Here is a 12,549-nt window from a genome sequence, read left to right as displayed (position 1 = left end):
TATGCAAATTGAACATTTCATCAAAAGACATGTATGCTTTAATAATAACTTCTTCTTTTTTAATTTTTCAGACGGCTAATGGTCAAAGAATTCATGCGATAATGAATGCACGCGGGTATCTAGCTTTTTAATTTTCTTTTTTAGTTCAGATTTTGTTTTTGGTAAATAGTTTTGTTTGTTTCTTCGATTATAATTTCAATCTCCTTCTGCCTCTAGTACATCCATTAGCACGTACTTGTCAATAACTATCATCAATCAATGTCTTGACTATTGTCATCTAACTCATTTTTTCCCCACCTCTATCTTGTGGCCGCGAAATTTTCTACTCAGACTAAATCAATGTGGCTCAGTTTTCTCTTGGTGAGCTTCATTTCTCGATAAAACTACTATCAAGTTTCTCTTACAAATTGTTAAATTTCTTGGCCCTCTTACAAATTTGAATTTTCTGATAATCTTTTATCTTCTCCTGTAAATTCATAGTTGTCGTTTTCTACCTTAAACCATCACCGGATTGTCTAATCCTGCTTGTATTCACCACTACCTCAAGTTGCGCTAGGCCGCTAGCTAGCCGTGTCATCAGAGCAACATCCGTCTGCATCTCAAAACCCTTTTAGGGCTTGTTTACTTCCACCTAAAAATCCAAAAATTTTCAAGATTCTCCGTCACATCAAATTTTTAGACGTATGCATGGAGTATTAAATATAGATGAAAATAAAGACTAATTACACAGTTTGGTCGAAATTGACGAGACGAATCTTTTGAGCCTAGTTAGTCTATGGTTGGACAATAATTACCACAAACAAACGAAAGTGCTACAGTGTCGCGAAATTTTTTCGTTGAGGAACTAAACACGGCCTTAGTCATACTATAGACCCACCACTATAATGCCAATGCACTGGTGATCTCAAATATGCTACTTATGCCACTCTACCTTGATACTGATCATGTTGTGGTCTACTTGTGAGTTGTGACCAACTTCTCGGGAAAAAGAACAATATGTACCACATGCCAATGTCTCAACATAAGCATGGGAGAATCAATAGACCAGTTCATGTAAGATCAAAAGTCGATATATATTTTTTATTATGTTATAATAATCACTCAGCTCTTTGATAGGTCACCACAATAAAAGCCTATACAAATGTAAGCCACGGTCGTTGCAGTCAAGACATGTTTATCCGTTTCCCCTACATTGGCATTGATAGTGATGTTAAGACTCCTCGACCTCGACTAGGAACACATGGGTTGAAGGAGCGAGTCAATAAGTTTCAGGGTATGACGAGAGGACATGTTGAGATGGTAAGGCAATGAGCATGCCGGTAGAAGCAGCGACGTGTGGATCAGAATTGTACCAAGTTACCAACATCCGTAGCAACTCAAGCCTCTTTGAACATATTATGGAACCACCACCAATACCAATGAGCTGATCTCAAGAATGCTGCCCATGCTACTCTACCTTGATATTGATCATGTTGTGATTTTTTGCTTGTGACCAGTTTCTCGGAAAGAAAATTGATTTGTGCTTCTTGCTAGCATCTCACACGTGCATTGCGGAGTCAATAATGGACCAGTGACACTAACATATCAAAAGTTGATTTATTTTGGTGACTGTTGTGATCTTGGGTGTCGATACATGTTTCTCCACTAGGTCACCGCCATTAAAGCCACCAATTGTAAGCCACGATCTTTGGAGTTGACTCAAGTTTATCTTTTTCCCCTTCGATAACATTGATAGTGATGCTAAGACCAACAAAATTCTAAATTACCATAAGCTTTCAATTGCAATTTTTCTATGGATTTTGTTGGTCACGATGTTTTTTTTTGTATCTTTCTTGAAGATGGGTTTGTAAATATGAAAAGTGTCTCAAGTATATAATATATCTATGGGAATATTACTTACTAGTCGAACATATGTATTGATATTTATTGTATATTGTATATATGGACAGAACATTGTTAATCTAGAATGTCACATGCACAAAAAAATATTAAATGTAGAGTGTATGTGGCATATTATTTTTTTTTTGTTCGAGATTGTTAGATCTTCTTAAAATCTAACCATTTTTTCTAATTAAACTCGTATTTTCTAGTAAATTTAGATAGTTTGGACATCCTAATAAAATTCAAAAATACACATATTTTTTTATTCCGGTTCGTTTGTCTTATATACCGTACTTTTTCTATCAGCCAACGGTGTTTTTCTCTCATAATAAATCAGCGAACAATATTTTCAACCATAACTTTTCAGATCATTGAACAGGATAACTTGAAATATCAAATAGGAGTAACTTGAAATTTGATTTTTAGACAAAAAAAAAGAAAGGAGCAAATTAAACATGAGTACTACGAGCACGCTTTAACTTTGCAATGCACGCAGCAAACAAGTGTACTAGGAGCACGCTTTAACTTTAAGCTACCATGTACAAGCAGTTCGCTAAAATTTATTGTGAGAAGAAAACACTAATGTCTATATCCGCAGAACTAAAGTAAAACTGAATATATATTTAATATTTGCATGCAGACGACGCACGCACTGCACCAAGCGGATGATGTTAGGCCCTGTTTAGTTTCCCATCCAAAAAATTTTCATCCATCCCACAGAATCTTTAGACATATATATGAAATATTAAATGTAGATAAAAAAATAAATTAATTACACATTTTGGTTGAAAATCGTGAGACGAATCTTTTAATTCTAATTAGTCCATGATTAGCCTTAAGTGCTACAGTAATCCACATGTGCTAATGATAAATTAATTATACTTAATAGATTTGCCTTGCAGTTTTTTGACGAGCTGTGTAATTTGTATTTTTATTAGTTCTAAAATCCCTCCCGACACCGGTTCAGATATATCTGATGATGTGATCTCCAATGTGCCTCCGGCCTACCTCGAACGACGCGAACGCATCGGCGCAGGCGTACTTCAGCTGGTCGTACGACAGCTGGCGCGAGTCCCAGGGGCTCCTACGGACATGGTACGGCTTCTCCATCTGCACACCCATCACCTCCCACACCAGCGCCGGGCGCCGGCAGCCCGGCCCGGCGCAGCCCGAAGTTCCCGAGCTCGTGCGCGGCGAGATGGCGAAGGTCCACCGCATTCCCCACCTCCAGGCTCCAGCCCGTACCCGGCTCGCAGCTTGGCCACGTCGCCGTGGATCCCGACGCCGACGAAGGTGAGGCGGTCGTCGGCGAGGAAGTCGAAGAGCGCGTCAGGCAGGTAGTCGGCGTGGAGGATCTGAAAGACGAGGCAGCGGTGGTCGACGCACATTTGCAGCACGGCTACTGGGGGTGCGTCGTAGCGGGAGTAGGACGGGCGCCACTCCACGTCCAGGCCAACGACGAGGCGTTTGAGGCGGCGGCGGTGGATGCGGTAGATCTCGTCCAGCCACGAGTCCACCACGTCGCCGGAGTCTGTAAGCGTCGTGAGGATAGAGTCATCGTCGAAAAACACCATGTAGCGGCCGTCGTTGGTGTGGGCGATCGCGATCCTGGTCGCCATCGAGGGTTTTACAACTCTGGACCGGGGCAGCTTTTTATATAGAGCCTTTTACGTAGATGTCAGATTGACCAAACCAAAAAACTACTAAAAAATTGTTTTACACCGTATCTTCGGTTATACTCGTGTGTCTAACTTTATCTTCACCATCGAAGGCACATGGAATCTTATGGCACATGAACTCAAAAAAATACCCAAATTTTTTTTTGTAGATTTCTCATCACATGGAATCTTATGGCACATGATAAAGCATTAAATATATACGAAAACAAAAACTAGTTACATAATTTGCTTGTAATTTGCGAGACGAATACTGAACAAGTCATGATTGAATAATATTTACCAAATGCAAACGAAAATGCTAAAAAAAATACTGAACAAGTCATGAATTGGGTTCAATCCAACGCAGCCATGGTATTGAAATGGCCACACGATTCGAATATTATTGTTTGAATGACCATGGGCTTTCGAATCCTAGCAAGTAGAGCTCAAATCTGTTTCCTGTTTGGATGCAAAAACATTGAATTAAATCTGTTTTCTGTTTGTTTAGATCCAAAAACTTTTTAGATTTAGACATTATAACATTTTTATTTGTATTTGACAATTATTATCTAATTATGGACTAACAAGACTCAAAAGATTTCTCTTACAAATTACAGATAATAGTTAATTTTTAATTTATATTTAATGATCATATATACTGTAAGATTTAATGTGACGTAAAATTTTAAAAAGTTTTTACATTTAGGGTGGCCTATGGCATGACCACATGACGCGTAACGCAAAATTGCTGCTACTGCGGGTGTCATTTCCTCCACGCTGCAGCTCTGCAGGAAGCATCACGCATCACTGCGTCAGTGGGCATTGCTGCGAGCCTGCAAAAGCAAAGGGCAAAAGCTCACGGCTCACATGTCATTTTTCCTCCTCGTCGACGTCGTGAACGAATATATACTGTACCATATTGCAGCTCAATTTTCTTCGATTAAGGCCTTGTTCAGTTTCAATTTTTTTTAAAAAAAATTAGTATTGTGTATTTTCGTTTGTATTTGATAAATATAGTTTGGACTAACTAAGCTTAAAAGATTCGTCTCGCAAATTACAGATAAACTATGTAATTAATTTTTATTTTTGCCTATATTTAAAATCTCATGCATATATCTAAAGATTCGATGTGACGATGAATATGAAAAATTTTGCAAATTTTTTTAGAAACTAAACAAGACCTAATAAACGTATTAAGTAACATTGTCAGTCCGTCGCAGATACTACCCGGTACTGTTTTTTATATATACTATAGTAAAACCTCCTTCATAGAATATTTCTATGAGGCATTCTATATTTGAATAGATTTATTAAAATAGGATTAATATTTATATCTTTAAATAGTTTATCATAAAAATATAGTCCACGACTAATTTAATGATGTTTATTATGTGTCATAAATACTCCCACCGTCTCAAATTATATATAAGTCATTCCTAGAATTTTGAGAGTCAAATTATCTCAAATTTGATTAAATTTTTTTTATAATTAAATCAAAACTTGTGTTTCAAGTCTGGCCTATTTCACTAAAAAAGTAACGTTCTCAAGTCTGACCTATTTCATTAAAAAAAGTATGGATATTTATGACTCTATAGATTTGCTATGAAAATATATTTCATAATGAATCAATGGTACATACTTATTTAATGTAAAAATATTAGCAATTTTTGTAGAGGAGATTACATTTAAAATTGTTTGACCTTTTAAGGAGTACTCCCCCCTCGTGTAACTCGTGTAACGTAGTGTATTTTAGCATTCAAAAAATATCCTCAAATATAATACATTCTAAAGACAAAATCTAGTTTTACATTAAATACTTTCTATTTATCAACCAATCACCATTAATCATGTTGATAATATTATCTGGTTAGGAAATAAAATAAGGTATATATATCTTTTATGTGCTCTCTTAATTTATCTTTTTAAAACTGTATTACAGGAGAGAGTATAAGAGTTACGTTCTTTTAGACTAGTTACTTTTTTATAGTATTTAGTTAAAGCTTACATGACTCCCCAGGAATCACAATAGTGCATATTTTTTCATCATCATGTAGTACTACAATACGCTTTAAGCTTTATGTGTGTAAAAATGCCATGTATGTACACGCGAGGCGAGGGAGGAGAGTGACGAATCGGACTGCCTGCACGCTCCTGAGGCGGCTTAATCAACATGTTAATTGAGCAAGATCAGGGGGCTTCAACAACAGGCAACGAGAATAGCATTCAAATTTTAAAGTCGAAATGCCATGCATACACTTGCGGGTAACGGGAGAAGAGAGGAGATCAGGAAACCACGAAACTTAAACATGACGAGTGCATATGGTGTGTGGCGCACACAAAAGCTAGCGATCACATGATAGTACTAGTCCAACTAGGCGAGAAACTGGCCACGACTGCAATGCAAACATAAACATCGACGCGAAGACTGATACTGATAGGACTGACAACACGATGTATCTCACATGCCATGGCAAAATATGGCATTGCTCACCGAACCGTGTACCCTAGTAGTCGCCGTCGTAGAGCCTCAGGCCGACCTCGAACGAGGCGAACGCGTCGGCGCAGGCATACTTCACCTGGTCGTCCGACAGCGCGGGCGCGTCCTAGGCGCTGACGCGGACGTGGTGCGGCTTCTGCATCTGCAAGCCCATCACCACCCACACGAGCGCCGGCAGCCCCGCGCGGCGCAGCACTGGCCTCCCCAGCGTGTCGGCGGCGAGCTCGCGCAGGTCCACGGCGCTCGCCACCCACAGCCCGTACCCGGCCCCCAGCTTCGCGACGTCGTCGCCGATCCCGACCCCCACGAAGGTGAACCGGTGGTCGGCGAGGAACCTGGACAGGGCGTCGGGGACGTAGTCGGCGCGGAGGATCTGGAAGACGAGGCAGCGGTGGTCGACGCAGATCTGCAGCACGGCGACGGGCGGGACGACGGGGCCCGGCACGCGAGCGGGGCGCCACTCCACGTCGAGGCCCGCGATGTGGCCGCCGCGGCCGTGGAGGCGGTAGGTCTCGCCCAGCCACCACTCCACCACGCTGCCGAAGTTGGTGACCGTCGTGTCGATGTGGTCGGCGTCGAACGACACCACGACGGTGCCGTCGTCGTAGTAGCCCTGGATCTCCGTCGCCATGCCTTCGTGTGAGATCGAGGTCTCTCGCTTTGCGCGGTGGGAGTCGGGGTAGTAGGACCAGAAAGGAAACCCAGATATGGACACAATGGGTGCGTTGGGGTCGGTTTATATAGACCGAGAAAATAGGGGCTACCCTGCTTTTAAACTCCACCTTTAAGTCCTTTTTAGAGATGCATTCTAATAAAAAATCATTTATATTTTTTCACCCTCTAACAATTGTTTTATATTTTAGGAACTTTAATAAAATTCAACTTCGGTCTCTATTTTTGGCAAATGACAAACCAGAAATAAAATGACAGAAATAATGAGATCTATTTGAACAAATGTTGGAGAGTATTTTTCACCTGAATTTCTAGATATTTCTGTCGAGGCGCAAAAGAATATAAAAACAGTGCTAAAGTTGCTCTTAATATATTAGCCAAATTTCACTGTACATTCCTTTTATTTGCATAAAATTCCATATATAGCGACCTAGGTTTACGACTACTCGAAGTTTCTCATATCTGAACTATTTTACAGAAAATTAATATTAGCAAAACTGAATTCTTTAATCGAAATATGGTCGACGGATGGAAAGAGAAGGGGATATGTAGTACTGTGTGGAGCCAAGCGACTGTGGGTTGTTCACCGTGCTACTTGGCGCGTCGCCAAGTGTGGGAGACCTGGTCCACAATGAATGGTGACTCTTTGACCGGCAAGACACTGGGAGAGTCGGACGCTGGTCAAGAGGAAAGACGCAACACGTCAAGACGAAAGACACTGCTGGCTACAAAAGAAAGACACTGCTGCTGCCGCCTTTTAGGCCTTGTTTACTTCGCAAAAATTTTCAAGATTCTCCGTCACATCGAATCTTTGGTCACATACATGGAACATTAAATAAAGATAAAAATAAAAACTAATTACGCAGTTTACCTGAAATTTGTGAGATAAATCTTTTGAGCCTAGTTACTCCGTGATTGGACAATGTTTGTCAAATAAAAACGAAAGTGCTACATTAGCCAAAAAGCCAAAATTTTGCCAACTAAACAAGGCCTACTCATCTCTCAAATCACTGTGCGGGCAAGCTGCTGCAGCAGAACAGGACGCAAATAATTAATACAATTATAGGATGTTAAATTAACTCAACTTTGACTAAATTTATAATTAATAATATTGATATTTATCTTTTTAAATAAAACTATTATAAAAATACATTATATAACTAATCTAACTATACTTATTTTATATCATAAACATTAGTATATTTTTATATAAATTTAGTTAAAATTTGAATTATTTAACTTCTCAAAAAATGAGAATTACATTGGTGGTCTGAGGAACTACTAACTACAGTAATAAACACCTATAATTCCAAATAATTATACTACCAAATTAAGAATATTTAACTAAACACTTCTATAATTACATTCATTTCATTTATAGAACTGAAGGTAGACTTCATCTGACTATACCTAAAATAAATCACATCCCAAGTCAAACTATTTTTAGTTTAACTAATTTTATAGAGAAAAAATAACATCTGTTTCATAATGTACTAGTGATATTAATCTGGTCTTGTGAATATTTATGGTTTTTTTAGATTTGATTAAATTTAAAATAGTTTGGGCTAACTTTAAAAGATGATTTATTTATTTATTTTCCTTTGATTCCTTTGTCCCACTCCCACGCACGGAGTAGACAATTCTCGGCTTGAGGAAATTATTTTCTTTGATTCCTTTGTCACATGTACAGGCTTTATGGCATCCATGACGGTGAAAAAGCAGTCCATAAAAAAGAACGTATTGACCGGCTTGGCTATTCAACATCTTATTAGCAGAAGATAACGAGGTTTTAGGAGCAAAAGGCGAAGATTCCAGAGGACGGCAACTCAAATTTCGAACACATCTCCCAGGTGGGCGTCGACGAACCACGCGAATCATCATCGTACGCCAATGCTCGAGAGGAAGTTCAAATTGCATGCATACAATCCACGCAACGAAAACGACAATAGTACTGCGAATATTTACATCCTTATTACAGGACACGAGAATGCAGATTAAAGACAGACAGACACGAGGATACAGATTCAAGCGAGACATCAACGACACCGACTAATGACGACACTAAGCAAGCAACTAAGATGACACCGATCGGCGATCGAACAAGGAACTAAGGATAATGCACGGCATAGACCTCACAATGCAAGAGTCACACCACGTCTAGACTAGTGGAGTAAAACTAGTAGTCTCCGTCGAAGAGCCTCCGGCCAACCTCGAACGACGCGAAGGCGTCGGCGCAGGCGTACTTGAGCTGGTCATACGTGAGCTTGGGCGCGTCCCACGCGCTGACACGGACATGGTGCGGCTTCTCCATCTCGACGCCCATCACCTCCGACACCAGCGCCTGCAGCCCGGCGCCGCGCAGCGCGGGCTTCCGGAGCTTGGTGGCGGCGAGGGTGCGCAGGTCGACCATGCGCCCGACCTTGAGCCCGTACCCGGACCGCAGCTTGGCCGCGTCGTCGCGGACGCCGACGCCCACGAAGGCGAAGCGCTGGTCGGCGAGGAAGTCGGACAGCGACTGCGGGACGTAGTCGGCGTGGAGGATCTTGAAGACGAGGCAGCGGCGGCCGACGCAGATCTGCAGCAGGGCGACCGGTGGCACGTGGTTGGTGGTGGTCCTGGACGGGCGCCACTCGACGTCGATGCCGACGATGAGGCGGTTGAGGCGGCGGCGGTGGACGCGGCGGATCTCGTCCAGCCACGAGTCCACCGCGGCGCCGGAGTCCGTGAGCGTCGTGTGGATGGCGTCCTCGTCGAACCACACCACGAAGTGGCCGTCTTCGGTGCGGTAGATACTGGTCGCCATCTCCTCTCCTGGCTCCGGCGATCGATCTACACCTTTTCTCTGTTCAGCTCTGGGCTCCGGTGATGTCGATCGAACCGCTCTGGGGAGCGGTTTATATAGGCACCAAACCAACCGCCGGAAAGGTGTGCGTCCACGGTCCATCCACGCACGAATGGGTGGGTGGCTGAGATTTCGTTTGGTTGGGATTCTAGCGAGAATCGACGGCCCTGATCACTCCAGTGGCAGCGCGAGGTTTCGCCAGTGTACGTTGTGGCTGTGCATGAGAATGGGCATGCCCCACATTACGGGCTCGTGGGGAGGTTGGAAGAAACGTTAGAGAGATCTCGCAGCAGCACATGCGTGGCGTTCCTTGCACTCACTGACAGTAGTGGCCTCAGTAGTGTTTCTCGTGTCGTGGGCCACTTGTAATTGGCTGCGAGTAAAATAGCACGGTGTAAAGTATTACCGAATGGATGGAGCAACGGATAGGATAGAAGGGGAGCCAAATCTGTTTGAGATCGTGGCGGTAATGCCGGAACACAGCACTCTGCGCTTCCTCCAGTCCCACTGGGCCACTCCCACGGAGTTTCTTCACGTCGAAGCTTTGGTTTTACTGTTCGTGAGTCGTGACTCATCGGCGCGGCAATGGGCTCCTCCCCAGGTCCCATACCTGTTCAGCACAGAGGACTTCCGTTGCCTTTTGTCTCCCAAAAAACCAAAACTTTACAAGATTCTCCATCACATTGAATCTTGCGACACATGCATGGAACATTAAATATAGATAAAAAAGATAACTAATTGCACAGTTTAACTGTAAATCACGAGACGAATCTTTTAAGCCCAGTTGCTCCATGATTAGATATTTTTGTCAAATAAAAACGAAAGTGCTACAGTGTCAAAATCCAAAAAGATTTTAGATCTAAACAAGGCCTTATATGTATATTTTTCCTTTCCTAACAACTAGTAGTATTTTCCTCTTAAAAAAATCAATAAACAATATTTTTAATATGATTTTTTAATCAGCAAACAGCCCTAAATCGCAGCGGTGCACCCCCTTGGTCCACGAATAAATACATATTCTCACTTTCAGAGTCAAATTTTTTAAATTTAGTTTAACTAAAAATATATTAAATAATATTAATATTTGTATCTGCACATAAGTATATTATATGAAAGTATATATATCTCATGTTTAATCTAATAATATATATTACATGCGATAAATATTACTATTATATATATATGGTTAAATTTAAAAGACTTAATTTTTCATGAAACGAGAACTACATTTATTCGTGGACAACGGAGGAAAGGGAGGGCTTTTTTTCTGTGCAGTTGTCCTCGAGAGACCGTAACTGCTTGCTTTGAGGCCTTGTTAGTTAGCGAAATCTTTTAGCTTTAGATATTGTAGTATTTTTTTGTATTTAGTAATTATTGTTTAATTATAAATCAATTATATTTAAAAGATTCATTTTTTAAATTATAAATAAAGTTATTTTTATTTATATTTAATATTTTAAATATGTTCCGTAAAATTTGATGTGATGAAAATTTTAAATTTTGTTAAGTAAACAAGGCATGAATGTAAAACAAAGACAAATCCGGTCGTCGAGGTGGTACAGCCGGTCAGCCGCAATCGATCGGTACTGTCCAGCACGCAAAGCACAGAGACAGTCGGTCAAGCGGGAGGCGTGACTCGGTCGGCTTGGTGATCATCAGAAAACCCCAGAAGCAAGCGGCTGATACAAGATTTGAGACGCCAATCATCAAACAGCTACAGAATGCACCATACGACAAATAATAACCCGAATCAAACGACGGCTGATACTAGTGCAGAAATTACGATCAACAAACATTACGATCGACACATTGCATTGGCGACAACTAGTTAACTACTACTAGTGCAGAAATTTAACATGCCACGCCATTATTTGAAGGCACGACACGATACAATCACTCGTCGCCGCAGTGGCAGGTGTAGAGCTCCTGGCCGACCTCCATGGACGCGAACGCGTCGGCGCAGGCGTACTTGAACTGGGCCTTCGACAGCTTGCGCTTGTCCCAGGCGCTGACGCGGACGTGGTGCGGCTTCTCCATCTGCACGCCCAGCACCTCCCACACCAGCCTCTGCAGCCCGGCGCGGCGGAGGTCGGGCTTCCCGAGCGTGCGCGCGGCAAGGCGGCGCAGGTCCACCGTGCGCGGCACCTCCAGCCCGTACCCGTCCCGCAGCTTGGCCGCGTCGTCGCGGATCCCGACCCCGACGAAGGTGAACCGGCGATCAGCCAGGAAGTCGGACAGCGCGTCGGGTACGTAGTCGGCGCGGAGGATCTGGAAGACGAGGCAGCGGCGGTCGACGCAGATCTGCAGCACGGCGACGGGGCCCGGCACGGGCGCGGCGGGGCGCCACTCCACGTCGAGGCCGACGATGAGCATATGGCGGCAGCGGCGGTGGATGCGGTAGGTCTCCTCCAGCCACGACTCCACCTCGCCGCCGGATTTGGTGAGCGTTGCCTCGAAGCAGTCCTCGTCGAAAGACACCACGTAGGTGTCGTCGTCGGAGCAGTATCCTTGGATCTCGGTCGCCATCTCGCTCGCTCGCTCTCTCTCTCTGCGGTGGGGTGAACTGGTGCTGAAGACGGAGATCGTGCGCTGCAAATGGGAGTGGTTGCCTTGTGCATCGAAGCCCGTTCGGCTGGCTTTAAGGCCGTGCTGCACTGCTGCCGCGGCGGCCTGCTTGTGACCGTTGTGTATGATGGCTGCCGAGCAGCGCTGCGGCTGCCTAACGAAAAACCATGGCCATAATCCTATCCTATCAACACCTTATGTTGTCACTTCAGTATCCGGCAACAATTTATTGATCACCATGAGGTGAAAACACAAACTGGTACGATAATAATAGTAGCCAAGAACAAAATAGGCCTTGTTTTCACATAAAAAAACAAAAAAAATTTAAAATTTTCTGTTACATTGAATCCTAAATTTAATAGATATCACATTGTTTTTGGACGGAGTGGGTAGTCCTGTCTCCTACTGCGCAATAGTGTGTGGTTCCCGTCGTC

At 42.9% G+C, this 12,549-nt stretch overlaps 3 protein-coding genes and 1 pseudogene across 3 annotated transcripts; all 4 read right to left on the bottom strand.

Moving 5' to 3' along the window:
* Positions 2,845–3,661, bottom strand: LOC8062156 (annotated as a pseudogene).
* Positions 5,717–6,724, bottom strand: LOC8062155 (Werner Syndrome-like exonuclease). The gene has a single exon (XM_021457920.1). It carries the CDS (start codon positions 6,665–6,667, stop codon positions 6,143–6,145), a length of 525 nt encoding a protein of 174 aa, XP_021313595.1. The 5' UTR covers positions 6,668–6,724; the 3' UTR covers positions 5,717–6,142.
* Positions 8,603–9,569, bottom strand: LOC8062154 (Werner Syndrome-like exonuclease). Its single transcript, XM_002456277.2, has one exon. The coding sequence runs from the start codon at positions 9,509–9,511 to the stop codon at positions 8,885–8,887; it is 627 nt and encodes a 208-aa protein (XP_002456322.1). The 5' UTR covers positions 9,512–9,569; the 3' UTR covers positions 8,603–8,884.
* On the bottom strand, positions 11,241–12,230 carry LOC8062153 (Werner Syndrome-like exonuclease). Its single transcript, XM_002456276.2, has one exon. The coding sequence runs from the start codon at positions 12,074–12,076 to the stop codon at positions 11,444–11,446; it is 633 nt and encodes a 210-aa protein (XP_002456321.1). The 5' UTR covers positions 12,077–12,230; the 3' UTR covers positions 11,241–11,443.

Source organism: Sorghum bicolor, chromosome 3 (genome assembly GCF_000003195.3).
Source record: "Sorghum bicolor cultivar BTx623 chromosome 3, Sorghum_bicolor_NCBIv3, whole genome shotgun sequence".
NCBI classification, from domain to species: Eukaryota; Viridiplantae; Streptophyta; class Magnoliopsida; order Poales; family Poaceae; genus Sorghum; species Sorghum bicolor.
The sequence above is the reverse complement of the archived record's forward strand: the minus strand, read 5'-3'. Positions and strand labels throughout refer to the sequence as shown.